The sequence below is a fragment of the Hippoglossus hippoglossus genome, chromosome 18 (assembly GCF_009819705.1).
Source record: "Hippoglossus hippoglossus isolate fHipHip1 chromosome 18, fHipHip1.pri, whole genome shotgun sequence".
Classification (NCBI taxonomy): domain Eukaryota; kingdom Metazoa; phylum Chordata; class Actinopteri; order Pleuronectiformes; family Pleuronectidae; genus Hippoglossus; species Hippoglossus hippoglossus.
The window spans coordinates 12,084,243-12,104,998 of NC_047168.1; the positions used below are offsets into that span (position 1 = coordinate 12,084,243).

The 20,756-nt window shown below is 42.1% G+C and overlaps 4 protein-coding genes across 4 annotated transcripts; 1 reads left to right on the forward strand and 3 right to left on the reverse strand.

Moving 5' to 3' along the window:
* The first annotated feature begins 2,846 nt into the window (after positions 1-2,846).
* On the forward strand, positions 2,847-4,907 carry naa38 (N-alpha-acetyltransferase 38, NatC auxiliary subunit). Its single transcript, XM_034615569.1, has 3 exons — positions 2,847-2,963; positions 3,511-3,685; positions 4,154-4,907. The coding sequence occupies exons 1-3, from the start codon at positions 2,925-2,927 to the stop codon at positions 4,276-4,278; spliced, it is 339 nt and encodes a 112-aa protein (XP_034471460.1). The 5' UTR covers positions 2,847-2,924; the 3' UTR covers positions 4,279-4,907.
* dnajc3b (DnaJ (Hsp40) homolog, subfamily C, member 3b) lies at positions 4,154-9,794 on the reverse strand. The gene is made up of 12 exons (XM_034615558.1): positions 9,334-9,794; positions 8,012-8,122; positions 7,754-7,878; positions 7,549-7,623; positions 7,316-7,459; positions 7,012-7,193; positions 6,720-6,839; positions 6,472-6,577; positions 6,085-6,205; positions 5,745-5,877; positions 5,443-5,591; positions 4,154-5,100 (listed from the first exon to the last, which is right to left on the reverse strand). The coding sequence occupies exons 1-12, from the start codon at positions 9,416-9,418 to the stop codon at positions 4,958-4,960; spliced, it is 1,494 nt and encodes a 497-aa protein (XP_034471449.1). The 5' UTR covers positions 9,419-9,794; the 3' UTR covers positions 4,154-4,957.
* Positions 9,795-10,671: 877 nt separating this feature from the next.
* Positions 10,672-13,865, reverse strand: cldn15a (claudin 15a). Its single transcript, XM_034615571.1, is given in 6 exon segments — positions 10,672-11,333; positions 12,628-12,721; positions 12,724-12,734; positions 12,847-12,928; positions 13,135-13,299; positions 13,496-13,865. Coding segments are annotated over 6 exon segments (666 nt in total). The 5' UTR covers positions 13,713-13,865; the 3' UTR covers positions 10,672-11,236.
* A 4,554-nt stretch (positions 13,866-18,419) lies between these two features.
* On the reverse strand, positions 18,420-20,359 carry fis1 (fission, mitochondrial 1). Its single transcript, XM_034615574.1, has 5 exons — positions 20,254-20,359; positions 19,770-19,902; positions 19,138-19,214; positions 18,914-19,019; positions 18,420-18,804 (listed from the first exon to the last, which is right to left on the reverse strand). Exons 1-5 carry the CDS (start codon positions 20,296-20,298, stop codon positions 18,701-18,703), a joined length of 465 nt encoding a protein of 154 aa, XP_034471465.1. The 5' UTR covers positions 20,299-20,359; the 3' UTR covers positions 18,420-18,700.
* Between the last annotated feature and the right edge of the window lie 397 nt (positions 20,360-20,756).

The following is a 20,756-nucleotide window of genomic DNA, read 5'->3' on the forward strand; positions in this document are numbered from 1 at the left end:
AGGCCCAAACCTTAAATGAAACCATTTCAAATCCCAGAAACTAGAATTAATTGTTGTTGCAACAACTTTTCAAAGAATGACGTACCAGCACTGGATATTTCTGTCTAATGTGACAAGACAGAGGGAAAAGAGAAGCGACAACAATGTGACACAAGGTGAGAGTCTCGATTTAACGTGTTGCTTCCTGACAGCTCACCCTTCGATACCTCCGCTACACTGAGTCAACCACGACTTCTGCTTCCTCTCCTCACCTGCGCTCTCGCCTGCTCAATACGCGTAACTCTGTCAGCCACGGCTTTCATACCAATAACTGGAAACCATGTAAACAAGCATTTCAATTATGCCTCATCGGCTGTGCACTCTCCCGACCTCCCTCTCTCTCTCTCTCTCTCTCTCTCTCTCTCTCTATCTCTGGTGCAACAGGTGCCTGAACAGCTCCGGCTTGCACGCGGCCACAAATGAGAAGGGAGGAATTTGTTAGTGTCGGATCCAACGGCCACATCTGCCAAGAGAGAGAGAGAGAGAGAGAGAGAGAGAGAGAGAGAGAGAGAGAGAGAGAGACAGAGACAGTGTGATGCAAGAAACAAGAGGGGGGGGGGGGGGGGGGGGGGGAGAGAGAGGAGGAGATGTTGTGTATCTGTGCTGTGAAAGTGCAAACCCTTCCCACCTCCCATCCCCTAAAGCCTCTGGCCACTGAGGTGTCTGCAGTTGCCAGATTGTGTGGCTGGCGAGACGGCCGCAGTGTATGTGTGTAGTTTATATATCCTCACCCACAGCATCCCAGTGTGTGTGTGTGTGTGTGTGTGTGTGTGTGTGTGTGTGTGTGTGTGTGTGTGTGTGTGTGTGTGTGTGTGTGTGTGTGTGTAGGGAGGGGGTATCTGTAGCAGTGACTGTGCATGTGTCTGACGATGTGTCTACACTATATGGGAGAGCCAGATATGCTGGCGGCCCTGACACACTGCACTACTGTGCTGTTGCTGTGACTGCTCCCCCCCCCCTCCTCCTCCTCCACCGCCGCTGCCACCAACCCACCCCCGTGTCCGTTTGGCGGGGGAGACATGTCGAAGATGAGAGGGGGAAAGCGCCTCCCTTGGGTACTGCACTCCAGCTAACACAGATTTTATGCGATGTGACAGAACACAGAGGGAGACAGCGGCTCAGAGCTGAGCTGAGCTGAAACGAGCGAGCGACCCAGGGAGCAGATCATGATTAAATAACACCCATGCAGAAGAGGATGTGAAGAAGGATGTCACCCTGACATATTCCAACAAAGCGTTCCATGTACATGTCTCACATATATTCTAGTGGAGCATGAGTCAGCTCATAGTCCAATTATGAGTCTCGGGCTGTTTCAGATTAGCAGACTCTGAAGGACGTGTTTCATTTGCTGCACAAAACACTCTTTAAATCTCACCTATTGCCTCATAAGCCCATTCATATACAGATTTAAATAAAAAGGATATATTCAATCAAAGTCATAGAAAGACACTGGTCATTTACAACCATTATTCAGGTCCTGTTTCTCCTGCTAATCAAAGTATTTTAGGTCATCTGATCACACGACAGTGAGTGTGGAGTTATCTGTATTATATGTTTGGCATGTCATTCACCTCCAGCAGCAGCTCCTGTGATGTCGAGGTGTCGGTTTGGATCCGAGGCAGTGCCACCTTTCAGAATTCATCCCTCCAGCGTGACCGGTGCAGTCGGTTCAAGTTCAGGAGCAGGAGCAGGACGAACCCTCGTCTGGAGATTCGAGGATCTTGTTGAGGTTTGGGTCTGAGAGGAGAAGATACACACATTAGTAAATCAGGGATGTGGCTGAAATCTGCTTGCTCATTGATTCTTCTGACACAAACAATAACATCTTCTTCATATTCAGGGTGAAACCAATGTGCACCCACACAATTCCACAATTTTACGTTTCTATTTCTATTTCACGTACTCCTGTTTTTGGCTGTTTGACAGTTTTCCATCCTATTATATCTGATCATATCTTCACTTGTTTCACAAATGGTTAGGATATAGGGACAGTATGAGGACGGATACACCACAATAGAAACTTTACGGTTTTAAGTTTGGTCTCCTCTGGAAATGATTGTTTAAAGTGAGACTGTAACTTGTTCAGGAGACTTAAAGGAGAATGAAAATAATTCATAATCAGCTAAATAAATGATCTAATATGGCCATTGTTGTGTTACTTGACACACTGGACTTTTCTATAGAGTGTGTGTGTTGATTCTGTGTGTGTGCGTGTGTGTGTTTGTGTTGAATTTGAATAATAAACTCTTTCTATCTTCCTTTTATTTAAATGTAACTATTGCACTTCTGCCCTGAGCGGTTTCCTCCATCGCACCGTTGACCCCTGTGCTAAATTGCCTACGACAAATACAACTTTAAAAACTTGATTGTGTGAAGTCCCTGTGAGGAAATGGAAGAGAAATCAAACTCATCTTCTTCTTCTTCATCTTCTTCATCTCACCACCTGTGGCCGCCGTTCAGCACAACCCACACACACCTGAGAAGCTTTGAATCATCACATCCTCTGTGTTCAGTCACTTTAAAGTGGAACTTGTAACATAAGGTTCACGTGGACATATTCTCGTGTCTGTAAAACGTGGCTCCATCAACACATTTAGCTAAAAGGATGCTAAAGGTCAGGTGTGAAATATTTTACTTGTTTTAACGATGAATTCTTACGTGTAAAAGTTTGTTTCCGTTTCTTTTCTTCTCTTCTCTTCTCTGTAATATTCTGCTGGTTCGCTTCTTCCCTTCATTTTTTGAACTTTCATCTTAAATCTAAACGTTTTATTTGCGCGTCGTTCACTTTAAAAAAACAACTGGATACTGAGCTTCCGGTTTCGGGGGGCCGGTCCCTCACAGAAATCCGTCCGTGCGAAAACCCAGAAGGAGAAGAGGAAGCGGCCATGGCGACAATGATTGAGGAAAATGGTCCTTCCAGTCACGTATGTAGTAAATATCATAGTTTTATATTATCGTTCTCTTTGTTTAAACGAGATAATAAACCTTTTTGACTTGAAACACATTTTATCAGCATCAAGGCTTCGGTTATAGTTTAACATGTAGCTGGTGGCTAACGAGCTAGCTTGCACCACTATCTTAACCCCTGTTAAACAAGCTGTATTTAATAAGATTTACCAGTTTATGATTGCATACATAACCTTTTAGATGTAAATATTAATCTGAGGTCATACAGAGTACATGTTCCTGAGTGTGTATGATTATAAAACATGTTTCCCAATGCTAACTGAGCAGCAAACACAGATGTGTCTCATAATCTATTGTAGATTATTGTCAGCAATATAAATAAATATATATCATTATCAGAGCTCAAATCAATTTCTCAGCTTTTATAAAGTGATAAAATAGAAAACCATTAAAAGAAAGCATCTAATGTACATGTTATTTTGGTCATTAATTAAACAAGTACCAATTAACAGCTTTAATTAAATATACACTAAAGTTCTTTGTTACTTTTCTGTGGACACACAGGAGCAGCCTGGAATGTCCTCGTCCTACCAGGCCAGGCACAAGCTGGAGGGGCTCCTGAACAAGAACATGAAGATCCGCATGACGGACGGACGCACCCTGGTGGGACTCTTCCTCTGCACGGACCGGGACTGCAACGTCATCCTGGGCTCGGCTCAGGAGTTTCTCAAATCCACAGGTTAAAGAGTTCCTTCCATCACGTAACAGTTTGACAACCGAGTAACAAACAGGTTCACCTGCATGAGATATCATGGAAGAAAACACTAATACAGCAACAGCAAGAACCAACCTTGAGCATCTTGCTAGCCAGATAATTATTAGTTATTAATATCTAAATTGCTCTGACCGACTACTTGACTGAAATGCATGATCTTGGTCATTTGTTGTGGCTGCTGACTTTAATGACAATATCTGCAAACTGCACTTTTAATTCAATGTCTCCTTTTCCCCTACGTAACCATGGGAATTTAATTCTACTTTACTTATTGTTATTCCCAAGGTCAGGAATAAACTTTAAGGGTTAAAATGTGATATATTATTTGAGAACAAAGTGAGTCTTGAAAGGAAGAAGCAGGTGTAAATGAGCTGCTCACATTTTACGATTCAGAATAATTCAACTGGATTTTCTTTTATCTTATTTTTGCAGACACGTTCTCCCAGGGTGAACCCAGAGTCCTGGGCCTGGCCATGATCCCCGGTCACCACGTGGTTTCCATTGAGGTTGAGGCCGATAGTCTGGAGGACACAGACGGATTCAGGGTGAACCACTGACGAAGCCCTGGCTGCTTGAACAACACTCGTGTTGCATTCATGTGACTGACTCTCACGGAGCCATGATGTAAGGTTGTGGCTGAGCCCTGACACCTCTGGACATGTGCTGTGGAGGATTTGACAGAATCCTGGATTTAACCACGTCCCTCCATGGTTGAAGAAGCCGTGTCAGCTGTACAGCTACAGCATGTGTGTATGATAAGATCAGTAAACATTTGATTCCTTTAGAGATTACCGCGAAGAAAACAAACAAACCGACAGTCATCTCTGTCCACGCAGAAGCTACTGCATTAAAAAAAACGAAGTTCCTCAATATAGCTTAAAAAAAATGGCACAAAGAGAGAAATTAGTCATAAGAGCAGACGTCCCAAAAACATAAAAGAAGTCCAATGCCTTCAACCATCACCGTTTCGTTCCTAAGGATCGTAGCCACAAGTCACTCTGTCCTTAGTTTTGTGGTAAAATGTCCAGTTTCTTTTACTAAAAAGCTCAAACCTCTGCCGTCCAAACACGGCATGAAAAAAAAAAAATCAGTAACCCACAAAACTGTTTCCAGGCTGAAACAAAAGTTCTGGAGAAAGACGCCTCCAATAATCTTCTCTCAATGTCTCCTCCGTCCGAAATGTCCCCCACCCACCCCTCCAACCGTCGGCGTGTTCGTAAAGTCCTCCTAGTCAGTCTAGTTGTACTGGAACTTGAAGTGGAAGCTGCCCCCAGAATCAAACGGGTTGAAGTGGAAAGGCCAGTTCGGTTGTCCTCCACCACCCTGCTGGTTTTCCGGGTCCAGCGGATCCTCGCCAGCGTCAAACTTCTGCCTCATTTCTGACAAGACAACGGGGAAGGAAGGGGACAAAGATGTAAGATGGCGAAAGACGAATCACCCCTCAACGACACAAATGGATCTGAGATGACCTGGTAGAAATTTACTCGAAATATGACACTTTGAACTAATAGAATTATGAAAATATATATTAAGCAAAACAGCTGCAGGAATAACTTCTCTTTTACTGCCATTGACCACACTACAACCTTTTGCTTTTTCAGACGTATGAAGTGAGAAATCACAGAGTGGAGTCACTAACATACCCTTGAAAATTACACATAAACTGAACTCTGTTGAAACCGACTCTTCCTCAAATTAGAATGCAGTAGTTAGCTCCTGACCTGGGTCGGTTAGAACCTCTTTCGCTGACGCAATCTCGATAAATCTCTTCTCCGCCTCCTTCTTCTCGGTCTCTAACTGGAAGTTGTCTGGATGCCACTGCTGTGCCAGTTTCCTGTACGCCTTGATGATCTCCTGCTTGTTGGCATTCCTGAGAAAAAAGAAAGTTCATCAGTCTGTGTGTGATTTGCAGTGGCCTGGTTGGGAGTTGGATGCCAGTCCACAGGAAGTAAATCAAACTCTTTTATACGCTCATGAATCACAGGGCGGACATGTAGAGTGAAGCAGGAAGTGAGGTGGTTACCTGTTGACACCGAGGATCTTGTAGTAGTCTCGCTTCCGAGAGACTTTGAGCAGTTTCTGTGCTCGTTCCAGTCCTTCTCTGATTTCGTTGCTTTCGCTATCGAACTCTCTCGCCTCCTGGTAGTCCTCCACCGCTGAGGCAAAAACATGGAAAAGACATTTTAAACATGATCACAGAGTCGGTGTTTGTCTGCCACATATTTGTTTTCATTCTGTTGAGACAATTCTTTTCATACAGTCAAATACACAATCAAATCCCCCGCACTGTGGCGGCTCTGCTGCCTGTTGTAAACCAGTTGTGCTGCAGGTTTATTCTCATTGTTAAAGCTGAGTCCTGTTACCTTTCTCGTATTCCTGGTTGAGGATGAACGCCTCCGCTCGGTCTCGGAGGACGTTGGTGTTGCGGGGGGTTCTCTGATGAGCTTCTGAACATGCGTCTATCGCCTCCGGAGCCAACTTGATCTAGAGTTGGTAAAAAGCATGAGATATTTCAGATAAAAAGACTTTAACGTGAACCAGCAGAGCAGTAGGAGGGGTAAGGTTCATGCCAGCTGAGGTTGAAAGCTAAATCAGACCTTGCATACACCTAAGAAAACGTGCATTAAAAGAAATTACGTGCCATAAACCTCTAACTGACTATTTAAAAGTTTCTTCTTGACCATTTGTCTTACATCACTTGGCAAGAAATCCCCCCAGACCTTTAAGAGTACAAACTCTCTCTCCCTCACCTTGACGAGACAGAAGCAGATCCTCTCTTTGGCCAGGTTGGTGTAGTAAACAATGTTAGGTTCCGTTTTCATCACCGACTCATATTTATCAATGGCCTCCTGATACCTAATTGCAGGGAGAGAATAAAAGTTTTTTTCTGTTTTAGATGCGTGAAATAAATAAAATCATGGTTAAACAAATGTCACGATGTAAGAAGAAGATTATAAGTTAGGAGGAAGAAGGGCACAAATCCTACAGGAGAACTGACCTCTCCATTTGAATGAGCTCCTCTGCTGCGTCCAGCTGTTTGCTGAGTTTCTTCACCTGCTTGTAGTGGCTGAAACACTCCTTGTCATCCTGGTCGAGCTTGAGACACTCTCGGATGTGACTGCACAGAGAAGGACGGACAGAAGGATGAGAGGAGCGGGGAGGGGTGCGAAGGTAGGTACTGTATATTTTGACTTTAAACAAATCCTGAGTACAGAGGCTGCTCTGAAGACGGAAACGAGCCATTTTGCATAACGTCAGGGCATTTTGTTTAGTCCAGTGGAAAAGCTCACTTGAGAGACTCGTGGTGCTCTCCGAGGCTGTAGTGGAGCAAGCTGAGCTTCAGGAAGGCAGCGCGGTTGTCGTTGCGCAGCCTTGCTGTGGGCGTTAGATCCTGGATGGCTTTCTGCGGTTCCCCCATTCGGATGTAGCATTCTGCGCGAAGCTCCCGCGACTCAGGATCCCAGGGAGATAACTGGAGAATGGTGGTGAGCAGAAATGTGCAAATTCATTTAACCATGGAAAGAATACAAACGTTTTCAGCCATCTTCCTCCACCTGACCCTCTCTGTAGACGCCACTACAAGCTGACACACACCTCAATGACTCTCTCCAGCTCGTTGATGGCAGCGTTGTAGTCTCCCTGGTGGTACGCAGCATGGGCGGCCTCCTGCAGCTCCTCCAGCTCGTTGGCGTTCTGGAACTGGATGTGAGCTTCTTCATGGTCTGGAGAGCGCTGCAGCTAAAAAATGATAGATTTCTCCTTTAACGACATCCTGACAAAACATTAAAATGATAACTGTGATTTAGGATAGGAAACGTTTAACTCACCACTGCTTCAAAGTCCTCCAAGGCCTCCTGCGTTTTGCCCTGCTTTAACAGGATATTCCCTCTCTGCAACCTGGCCTGAAAGTGGAGGAACGTAAAGGGATGACAAGAAGAGGAGGTGTGAGAGATCCCCAGGAGACAATGAATCAACAAACAAGATTTTAGAGACTGATCATCTTTCTGGTGGTGAGTGAGCAGGTGAGCTTACAGCCAAAAAGTCAGGCTTGAGCTGGATGGCTCTGGTCAGGTCGGGCAGGGCAGATTTGGATTTTCCCATCGCCAGGAAAACCGCAGCTCTCTTGTAGTAGGTCAGGTAATTCTTAGAGTCTCCCTCTGGAAAATATCAAAACAAACATCAGTGAGTAGGATGATCATTAAAAGAGCAAAGATACAGACTGTAAATGTCAGATAGCGGTGAAAATATAACCATGTGTGTGTGTCTGCGGGTCGCCGTGTGTAACCTTACCCACAGCAGAGTGGTAGTGGGACAAGGCCTCTGCCAGTTGACCGGCTGCCAAAAGTTTGCGGCCCATTTCCAAGTGGTGCTCGATCTCAACGTGAGTCGCCCCCAAGACACCTGAAACATAAAACTGCATGAGCTGCGGCTGGAGGGCCAAAAAAAATAAATACTGCAACTGTTTAATTTTGTCCTGTGTGTCTGTCTCTTAGGCTTTTTAGATTTCTGTTCACAATATGATCTGGCATTAACAGAAAGGCAAAATATTAACTTAGAAAAATACACAAACACTATTAGAGTGAGTTGCACCTGCTGAACTGTGACTCTACTTTCACATGTTTCAGTTCTTTAACTCTAAACACTACCGGTCACGGTCATCGCACTCAAGCAGATACACCTGTTTGTGATTTGCATGTAGTACTAATATACTGATCGATGCATGTATTATATTATATATATATCTTTCTATATGGCTACTTTATATCAATATTTTGGGATCAATTAGTTTAAGTACATGTTTTTACTTGTCATGTATTTAAAAAAGGTCCAGTGTGTAAGATTTAGGTGAAAGGGATCTATTGGCAGAAATTGAATATAAAATAATCCTAGTGATGTTTTCACAAAATTGTTTTGATTGTATGAATTGTTGTTTTCTTTACCCTTTATATTTAAATACTTTATATTTACATCAGGAGCGGGTCCTCTCTATGGAGGCCGCCATGTTTTATTTTATTTTTTACAGTAGCCCAGACTGGACAAACTAAAGACCTTTTGAGTTCTTATGACAACTGAAGGTTCCAGCAGAACCTTTAAAGGTTCATTGTGTAGAATTTAGTGACATCTAGTGGTGACGTTGCATGTTGCAGCTGAACACACCTCACCCTTCCCTTCCACACATGAAGGAGAACCTGTGGTAGATTCAGTTGTCATAAAAACTCAAAAGGTTTAGTTTGTCCAGTTTGGGCTACTGTAAAAAAACATGGACCCTTTCCTGATGTACTTATAAAGCATTTAAATATAAAGGGCTTATCTAGGGTTAAAAAACAACTACAATTCATACAATTAAGATGAAACACATTAGTGAAAACATCACTAGCATTATTTTAAATTCAATTTCTGCCATTAGATCCTTGTTACCTACATCTAACACACTGGACCTTTAATTTGATGGATCAGTCGACACCCTGTGAACCTGTCACATCAGCTAACGTCCCGTCAGTGTCTGAGGAACTTTAAACAAGTGTCAGTAACTCGAACGAGCCGTAAAGGGCGAAGCGGCGTCAGTGGGTGTGAGTCCTGGTGGGTTTAAAGCAGCTGTAATGGAGTCTCACCGTCCAGCTGGATGTCCAGGATGACACACAGCAGAGACAGGGAGCACAGGACCCCGCTGAGTCCGGCCCGTCCACACGACTCCATCCCCCCGGACTGGTTCACTGGTTCACTCCCTCCCACCGGCACCAGCTTGGCCTTCACCTGGACGGGAACCCCCGCTGCGCCTCATTGAAATGGGGATTTTCTGCCTGAACTCCTCATCGCTTGTGTCCCTGCCGGAGCCGGGGAGCTGTATTTACGATCCCTGCGTGACAGAGGTCCGTGTGGAAATCAGACACGCCACAGAAAGGTTCCCCCCCTTTGCCTGGAATAGTAAAAAAAAAAAGAAAGAACTCTTCAACAGCGGTTTCACGCGTGGAAGAAGAACATCTGGACTTTACGCGAAGTTAAAACATCTAAACGCAACATGACGGAAGAGAACCGGAACAGCTGATTACTTCAAATCTGAGGAGACCTCCGCCCCGCCCTCCTCTGGCCTACATCTCTGTGATTGGTCCACAACAGCGCTGATCCGGGTTCGTCTGGAAACGTGGGCTACTCCCATTGGACAGACTGTTTTAATAGGGCGGGCACTCCTCTGCACAGAAAATGAAAGTTAAAGGTTTAAGGATCATAATCAGAATAATCAGAATAATCAGAATCACCATAATCAGAATCACCATCATCATAATCATAATAATCATAATAATAAACGGTTTGGGACTGATTGGACAATGCACAGAGGAGTTATAATAAATCCCTCTTTTTTGGCGAATCATCCAACTTTGACGCCACGCCACGGTCAAACCATGTTACGTAAACTACAAAAATCGATGTAGTTTTAATCTCCATAGAGTTGAGATGACACTCACTGAATTTAAAGTTGATCTGATGAAAGCTCTGTCAAAACACAACATGTGTAAATGGTCAAAAATGGCCACTTAATTCAAAATGGCTGACTTCCTGTTTGGTCTAGCGTAACAATCCAAGAGGGTTTTTTTTGTTTGTCTTTGGACTTCCTGAGGTGCAACACATCCAGTTGTATATAATCACTATCAGTAAAAAGCTCTGTGGGCTACATGGAGGCACATGTTTCCACAACTTGAAACCCTTCTCCTTTACACTTTGGGGATTGATCCACCCGTTGTACTTATTTATTTTTACTGCATCCATTTATACTATCATTTTACTATATCCAGTATTTTCAAAGCATAAATGTAACGCCCTTTGAAAATGAATCGAATTAATTCAATCATCTCTACATTCTTGTCTAACTGTTGGTAGTAGGTGTGAAATTCTGGTTGACTGCACTTTCATGATAATTTAACCAGTTTCATAGGAAAACAACCATTTACATTGCAGCTGTTTGTAAAAAGTCAAACAGGAATGTGAAGTATAATACATTTTATTGTGTGCAATCGTAAAAAAAAACAAACCGAAATATCATCCAAAACAAAGACAACGTGTCCTCCACCATCTTACACAGATAATATCTAAAAAAAAAAGAACTGTATACAACAACACAGAGAGAAAAATCTGAATCATCACACCCTTGACCTTCCCCTTACGAACGTCTGAGTGTGTATGTTGATCGCTACATGATTGAACTTCTTGTGAATAAGTGAATGTAAATATGCAAACAGGAACATAAATAAAATCACTGCAAACATTTGGTGTGGCTGTGCATTAGAACAGTGATAAGATGCTTTTGTACAACTTTACAACATGGACACTATTATTCCATTTGACAGAACACACACTTGTTATCGTGGTTATTTACAGTCCAGTGGTGCTGTGTTTGGATGCATGGACGTTCAGCAGAGAGTAGAAGGGGACACTTGGACATGTCAGGTGCATCAACAGAAAGTGACCCGGGCATTTGAAGGAAGTTTTGATCGACATAGTTCTGTTTTCACAGTCGGCTCAAACGTAAGCATTTCGGCCGTAAGTACTGGCAGCCACGCTTCTGGTCGGAGCAGTTCCAGAATATACGGTTCCTCTGTTCTGATAAGGCAAAGGGCTGCGGGGGGGGGAAGAGGGTGAAAAGAAAAACGTCAGTCACAACAGAATAGATATTTAATTTCCTCACGGTCAATCAGCATTTATTTGATTTGATCAGGCAATAACAAAGGACCCCTAAAGTGAAGCAGCTCAATGGAATGGAATACATGTGCTTTATGCATACCACATGGCATATTACACAATAAAAGTAGGAGACAGTTATGTTTTGTTATTATCTGGTTGAGTTCTGGTGGGATATGGTTCAGTCCAGCTTATTTGCTGCAGAAACTTTCTTGTCATCCCACTGGGAGCGCCAAACTCTTTTCACTGCAAACTCCTCCACCATTTCTCTATTTCCTCTCCCCTGCACATTTGAATTACTGCACATGTGTGTGTGAGGAGCTCTTTAAAGGATGTTCATTGCCACTAGATGTCGCACTGGAAACAGAATCTCAGAGCAAAACAAATGCTCAGTCGGCCTCAACTACTCCCGTCTACCTTAGTGTTCTCAGCAAGGTGTTGCTTAACCCAATGAAAGTGTTTCCCTAAAACACACAACGAGAAACACCACATGAATAAAGATAAAGAGGTATTTTCAGGCTCTGGACCACTCAGTGAACCTGCCCAGCAGCAATTTAGCATAACTTGAATCTTTAGCATAACTGTGCCCAAAATAAGGTGTAGCCGTGTAGTGTGGTGGTTGGGCAGGTGCTCTGAAGCTCTGAAAGACGTCACATCCATCAGGGTGTCATGTTGACTTTACTGCCAATTGGGGCTGGGAAACTATCTTGCTTGTATTGACCTTTCCCCAGTTTAACATGCACCAACATAAACATGCAGCCATGACAGCTAAACAGAGGGGCTCAGATCAACACCACACACACACACTACACACACACACACACACACACACACACACACACACAGAGACACACAACACACACACACACACACACCACACAGAGGGAGTGTGACTTGCGATCTCTGCTCAGGACCATAACTCTTCTGACTTTACAAGGGAAAAAATGGCGTTTCTAGATCTTGTATATTGACCTTTAAAAGTTTGACACAGGTAAACTAGGTAATTAACTTATTGCGATCGTGACTTATCAAGCACCACACGCCTCTGATTTATTGTATATTGTAGTTGCCGAAGCCTCTTGGTATCAAACTTGATAACAATTTGATGCCATAAACAGGCGTGTTAAGACGCGTGGACACAAAAGCAACATTTCGTTTTTTAATTACTTAAAAGTGTTATTATCTTGTAGATAAAGACAGAGACGGACCAAACACTTAAAACCTGAACTTACTATGGCTCCTCCTTGCCCAGTTTGCAGGAGCAGGTGAGACAGACCCCTCCTGCGATGGCGAGCACAGCCGAGCACCAGCCGATGTAAAGCCCCTTCCTATTTCATACCTGCAACACACAGCGTGCACAGTCAGCCAACACTCACGTCAGCTTCGTGTCAGGTGGCCCTTTTCCAATATCCCCCCCCCCCCCCCCCCCCCCCCTCCCAACACTGTCTTACCTCGTCCCAGGGTAGAACGGGTCGAAGAATTCCTGAGTGATATTGAAGGCGTACCAGGACACTGCGACCATCGTGCACAAACCTGTTGATTATAAAACATCACACAAATATTCTTTAATCGTTGAGAAAGCAGGGAGGACGAGGGAGGATTGATTTTAGGAGATATTCCCTCATATACTGAATTTATATGCTGGTGTATCAGGAGCTCATTATTACCAGAGTCAACAGAAAGAACAATTTTCCTGACTTTTGATTGAATCTCACTGATTTTAAATCTTTTATCTTTACCTTGGAGTATGAACATGACCCCTGCAGTGCCGGCGATCCTCCCCTTCAGGACATAGTTCTCCCCGCCTGCCTTCGAGCACTGTACTCCAACCAGGGCCGCAAACAGTCCAATGGCGCCAAACGCTATGGCCGTGATCATCAAGGCTCGAGACGCCTGGATGTAACCTGGAGATGACGTGAAATCAAAAACCAGCAGCTGGATTAACCATCTTCTACCTGGCTTTGTCCGAGGGCCTATAAAACCTTGAAATTGGCCTTTACCCGGTGCATCTGGTTGCGTAATATGTTTTCCTGTAATTATTTGTAGTTGAAGTGATCTATGATAAATGTTTTGTGGTTAAAAAGATGTTTGTTAACATACCACTTAGAGCGAGCAGTGAAGGGAACTCCCTGCAGTTGTGCACCCCGGTCGAGTCCGTCGCACATGACATCCACAGGTTTTCATAGATGGTGGACGTGGTGATGACGTTCCCGTCCACGGTGGAGGTCCTCCAGTAACGGTTGGGCAGGGCGATCCCCACCATCACCCACCCAATGAACCCCAGGACCAGAGCCACCACTTCCACGATCGGATCCATGCCCCCCCTCCTCGGTCCAGCAGCCGAACAAAAGTGTGTCCAGGTCCAGAAATGTGATGATTGGATGTGACTTGTGTTGAAAAGTCAGAGCATCTGAGGAGACTTCTCGGTTGAGTGCGTGTGTGTGTGAGTGTGTGTGTGAGGGTGTGTGTGAGGGTGTGTGGTGTTTGTGAGATGTGTCCAACTCAGCAGATATGTATAATCATTTATGTCTGGCTTTCTCTCCTCCCCCTCGTCTCACTCTCTCACTCTCTCACTCTCACACACACACACACACACACACTCTTCTTTTTCCTCAACTTTTTTTTTTTTTTTTTTTTGCATTTTACACCCCTGAAACTGAGCAGGTGTTTATCGGCTCACTCTCAGGGTCCAATGGTCGTTCATGTGTGAAGTGACACTGCACTGTGTGTGTTTTTCAGGTCTGTTTATTAGACATATTCATCCTTTTCTTCATAAAAAAATCCTCCGATCGCAAAGATTTAACCACATTTCACCTGAATTTAAGTGATAATGATGAACAATCAGACTTTTTAGGTGATTTTTGATGATATTTGTTGGTTTATTCTCAAAGTTTCTCACTGAAGAGGCATCAAACGCAGCACATACTAATTCAACAGCATATTGAGATGTATATTTTATTGGTTTGATTTGCTCAAGGCCACAAGACACAAGGTCACAATGATCCAGAGCCTCACCCAGCATTTTATAATATTTGGAAAAGTTTCAGCAGCGTCTAACTGTTTTGATTTGAGGACCAAAGTCACACGTATATATAAAGGGCAGACAAAGGTTGTGGGTTCGTCCAGTTCCTGCTGCAGTTTCCGGGTTTGTGTGTCTTCATTAATAATCCTCCTGATAGCTGCTGGGTCATCGTTGCCAAATCCAGGCCACGCTGAGAACACAGAGTTCACAGCGCTGATAATAACAAGCTAAATCTTAACCTGCATCTCAGACAACGTGAGCAGAGGCCAGGAGATTTAAAAACCAATAAACTCCTTCATTTGTATCCAAGGCTCGAGAATCAGGTTCCAGAAATGGACGCCGATCCGAGAGGTTCATCAGTTTTAGGAACCGAGTGAGAGATCAAGTGTTTGTTAACTGTAAATCAGTTGAAGTGACAAAGCAAACATAGTAAAATCTAATTGAAATCCATATCATAGAGAATAAAAAGAACCCACAACCTCACCACCTCTAAATAAATCAATAAATATGTGATTTGCACAATCTTTCTTCTTTTATTTGTTTTGGTCTGAGGAACTTTCCTAAACAGAGTTTCCTGGAAATAAACTTTTGTGGATGCTGCTACTGATAAAAAAAAGAGACTCTGTGTTTAATCTGTGCAAATATTTAAGATGATATAAAGAGATTACAGAGAATTTAATCATGGAAAGTTTCAATTTTCCATGATAACAATAAAGATAAGTGTCATTAAAAGGTTTTATCTCATTTAAATTGTTATTATCTTGCTCCAGTACATTTGAAAATGAAGTTAGTTAGTTAGTTCCTATATTAACAACTGAGATGTTTCGTGGAAGTATATTTGTGAAGTTTCTTACAAATAATGCTCAGAATATATGATAAAAAATGATTCTATTTTTTTTATCTGTGTATCAAAACAAAGGCAGAGATTTAAACATGGTGTCCTCATCTCTCCCACCTCCGCCTGATGTGCTCCGGAACAACACATCCTGCCCTCTTCCATAAACTTCATCTCCATTTATGGCCGAGCTTGTTTGCGAAGCTGATTTTTACAGCTCACTTGGCTGAGCATTAGTTGAAGATGAGTTTGTGTTTTTTAGATGCGAATCTTAAATTAGGTTTGTTTGTAAAAACAAAAACTTTATCGTGATTTTTTAAAGTGAAACCTGGAGGGAGGGCCTTCAAGGAAAAAGTCTCATTCAAGGGAAGTGGGATGAACAAGGGATGAGGAGACACCACATGGAAGAGGCAGAGAGATATTAACAATTAAAACATTTAAATTGAAGTTTAAGAGATGGATGTAGCCCAAACTTTAATTAATTCTTAAAGAAGAATGCTTTATTTCTATTTTGCAACTATAGCGGAATTTGTAACATACACACGGTGCGACAGGCAGTTTAAAAACATTTAAGATGTCATTTTAAAAGTGAATAAAAATAGGGTGTGTGAACACTTCCTGTTATCAGCACGACTGCAGGGATGATTCTACAGAAACTAAAGGGATTGGTTCAAACTTTAGTACAAAGATCAACCAGGAGATTATTACTTATGACTCTGCCGATCACATTTCCTCCACTGCTATTGTCAAGGGGAAAATTGGAATTTGTACGATACTACGTTATACTAATTGGTCCCATATGTTATCAACAGATCATTTCTAACCTAATTCCATGGGATGATACTAGAATGATGCACATTCACCAAATTTAACTCACTCATAGACTTCAGTTCCCCAAATATCCCCAAACATCACATCCTTGGTGGAGGTGATAGTATATTTCTTATGTAGTTCGTAGTTTTACTTAAAAACCTGAAAACAAGTGTCCCACACATCCAGTGCATTGAAGCACGATGGATAAAATAATCTTCATCCTGCTAAAGCAAAGAAACTTTGTAGAAGATGTTTTGTGCTCTCGGCGGCCTTTTCCACAGTTGATATTGTTTGCAGAAATAAGTGAAGAAAGCCAGAATAAGTGAAAGAATGTTGTTTATCTCTTCCTCTTCAAACAACACAATCAGTGCATTCAGAAGAAAGGAATAAATCTCACGTGCACATTAACTGCACAAAAGAAGTGTGAGAAAATGTACTTTCCCTGCACCGTGACCCTCAATGAGCTGCTGCTCTGCTGGATTACAGAACAACTTCAAATTTACCGTCTGGTTACATTTCTGCAGGATGTAACTTCACCAAAAAAACCCTGTTCCCTCGTGTTCTCCCTCTCTTCACGGTGATTACACATTTATATTCCTCAGCTGAGGGTCAATGAACGTTGGCCCTCGTAGCTGAAACTCAGTGAAGCCCGACACTGATGAATCATTGATGTTCACGAGAAGAGTCTTGAGACGATTCCAGGTTTAGTTTGGAAATGTTCAATTCCTTCTCCTCTGTTTGTCTATGGGATCGATTTTTCTCTCTTTTTTTTGTGGGGGGGGACTTCCACCCGCCCTCGTGTTTGCGTTTGCCCACTCGATCACCTCTTCCACACCAGAGAAGATGGTTGTTTTTACTGATATGTCCCTGGGGGAGTTTCGGTGCTGTTAATGAGTAACACCCCACGGGGCTGATAACACCACACACCACTGATAGTCTCAATAAGGCCTCCTGTCATAAAGGCTGGCGGCTCAACCCCCCCCCCCCGTGGGTCAAGATGTGAGGATGAGCAGTGGCGAGCGAACTAGGCCAGGCACGTTTTCCAGTTTGAATATGAACGACCCAGCCTCAAGTACATAATGATCCTAATGCGCCCCCCCCCCCCCCCCCACACACACACACACACACACACTCCTCCTGCACAGTGTCCACCAGAGCTTCACTGTAAATTTAATAGAGTCAATAAATGGCAGCGATAAGAGTGGGACTGTATCCTGGACTTTGCAACATCAATAAAATAATCTTGTGAAAATAACTTGGAAGAATGGATCAACTGCAGTAATAGAGAAATGGAAAATTACTCCGCCGGTCTTTTGAAACACTTGAGAACATAACAACAGACTCGTGGTGACGTGTTTATTTAGACGACAATGTTAGAGAATACAGGAGGTGTGCTTCAGTCAAATGTTAAGACAAAAGGTGTTTTATTACAAATTAATGACATCAATGCGCTTAATAAACCTGATATTGCACTTTGAATCAAGAAATGTGATAAGATCACTTTGAAATCCTGTGTGTTGAATCAGAAATGTCAGATTATAGATCTTGAAATAAATGATTACATGTATAAATAGAGAGAAAGTTAACAGTATTATGATAGATGATGCAACAACTTTGTCAAACTGGCTTTGTTAGGTTATAAAATGCATTTCAAAATCTCCTTCCAAAACTGAGACTTACTTATTTCATCATTACAATTATTTTCAATAAGAACAAGATTTACTTGTAAATCAAGACAAAACTGAGGAAAAGCTGTTTGATTTTATACAAATAACCTTCAAATAACATTTAATCTGTGGAAAGAATAAGGTGAAAATGTTTATTAAATTATGCTCTGTCGTAAAATAAATTAAACAGAATACAGTCATTTGCTTGATTAGTTAATTGACAGACATTTATTACAAATGATTTGTCAGACTCAAATACAAATACAGTGAAGAGCTCCACAATAATTTAATATTTAAATTATTTTATTTATTCCACATGAAAACACAGGTCAGTGAATGCAGCACAGATGAATATTTAAAGGGCAGATTACATGAATAAATTTATTTAGTTTAAATAAGGGATTTGCCTCTTTCAACTTAAAGTTGTTTTCAGAACAAAACAAAATAAAGGTCTTTTCCCAAAGCAGCAGCTGGACGTTCAGTTTTCTAACAGCAGTTTTGCCGAGTCACTATTACCTGGAAACTAATGACTCTTCCTTTTAATCATGACACAGCCGCACTTCCCTCTGCACCAGTAACACCTTCCAAAACAATCCTTCATGTCAGAAAATAATGAAAATACAGAACCACAACTGTATTTTTACAAACATATGTCCACAAAATGTAAATGTCAACTTAGGGGGTTTTAGGCTAAAATGCACACTGATTTATTCTAATTTATTTACATAAGTACTATGAAGGTGCCATGCTATAGTACGGTGAGCAGATAGCAAAGTAATGAATACATGAAGAGTGAATTTCAACCCTGTTAAAATATGAAAACAGGTTAATCACTGGCACATTCTAGTTCAAACCAAGATGTTACGCCCCTTCAAACTTTCTCCGCTCAGCTTTTATTATTTCTTTATGCAGGGGAAGTGTCAGAGTAGGAGGCCGGCAACATGAAGGCGCGTCATCTCACATCCCAGTTAGGATTTGGCAGCTCCCTTCGCCACCGCCAAGCCGATGAGTCCCGCTAAACCGGCCACGCCAAGACCGATCCCTCCAACGATCGCCATGCCAACCAGGCCGTCTAGATGATAATTAGGCGAACGTCAGTATTGTAGATCAAATTCAACCCATCAATTAAGAGAAACTAATTCTATTAACGTTTATTATTTACTATTTATGGTCTCTTTTACCTTTTTTTAGAGCCTTGACGATGAGTTTCTCCAGCTCCAGAGCCTGCTTGTTCCCGGGCTCGTTGTTCAGGAGGGTCCGGATGTACTTCAGGGCTTTTTCATATTCCTGCAAGAGGAACAGTAACATGAGAAAAATAAAACTACTAAAAATGTGTTATGATAAAGGTAGAAATGATAATTAAAGCTTTCATCTAGAAAAACTCGCACAAGGGAATAACACTAACTTTGAGTCTGTAGTTGGCCACTGACAGGTAGAACAGGAAGTCCCTGGAATCGTCCTTGGAGGATTTTTGCACGAGCTCTGCAAATAAAATAAAAAAAAATTCAATCCATGAAAATTATAAACATGCAAACTAGTATCTGACAACAAGCTGCGATTCTGCTCATCTGATAATTTCTAAATAAAACCTTGTCTGAAATTGGGAAAACAAATCCAACCAAATATATAGGAACACAAATACATATCTTCTATGCTTTGTTTATTCTGTAACAACATTTTTCACATCAGAAGAAACAAACACACGTACTGATATGACTGACTCTATTTGTATTTATCACACAAATGTTAGAACTATAAGTATCTGGTGGCTGATGTGTTACAGGAAACTTTAGTCTCAGAAACATATGTTTATGGTTAATTGGAAACAGTGCAACATTTAAACATTCGTTAATTATCATGACTGTTTTTCCAGCTGTAAAATGTCCCAATCCTTTACAGCCCAAATGTGAAAGTTCCTCTTTGGTGTTTCCACACATTGTGGGTTTACAGTGGGTTTACAGTAGATGAACAGTAGATTGAACACAGTCTCCATCACGTAGCTGTGAGAATGGAAACCCACCCACAGCTGTCACTCACCCTCCAGCAGCACGATCCCCTTCTTGATGTCCACGGAGTACCTGCTGCGGATCAGACACCAGGCGTACTCGAACTTGGTGTCTCTGGACACGGCTCCCTTCGACAGCTCGCTGTTGTACTTCTTCTCAAACTTCTGTCCCGACGGAAACAAAACAAAACAAAAAGGGGGGGGGTCGGACACGGAGCTCGGAGGAGATTCACATCTCACGAGCAGGAAGTCAAGCGACACAGCGACATCACATCTCTAATCACGTGTTCTGTACTGATCGTTGCGGTAAAACGGTCAAAACCGGTCATCACAAAACACGACCGTTAGCATTAGCTCGCTGAGTGACGCGTCAAAGTCCGACTCGATGCGTCGCATTTAATCCGAATGTCATCATTTACAAACCACTCAGGCGTCACCGGGACCTCGCGGCGGGTCCCTGGTGTGTTTACGTGTTCGTGTGACGAGAGAAAGACGTTGAATAAAGTGGAAACTCACTAAAAGATCCTCCGGAACGACCACATCGCTCAGCACAGCCTCCATGTTTCCGGAAACAGCGCCAAGACCCGCCCACTTTTATCATGTGACACAATCGTTTCCAACGTCACCGATACGAACATCTCTAAATATAATATATTAAAGTATAATAATAATAATAATACAAATCATAGTAACATTAATACAAATAATACTAATAAAAGTAGTAGTAATTATAATAATTATTATGAATTCATAATAATAATAATGATACAATAACTACTACTAATAATAATAAAAAGAAAAATAACAATAATAATTATAATAATATAATACAGATACTACTACCACTACCACTAATAATACTATAACTACTACCAACAATACTACGACAAATAATAATTATAACAATGCTAATAATAATAATAATAATAATAATACAGCTACCACTACCACTACTACTATTTAATAATACTATAACTACTACTATTAATAATAACAATTCAAAAAGAATCAGACACAGC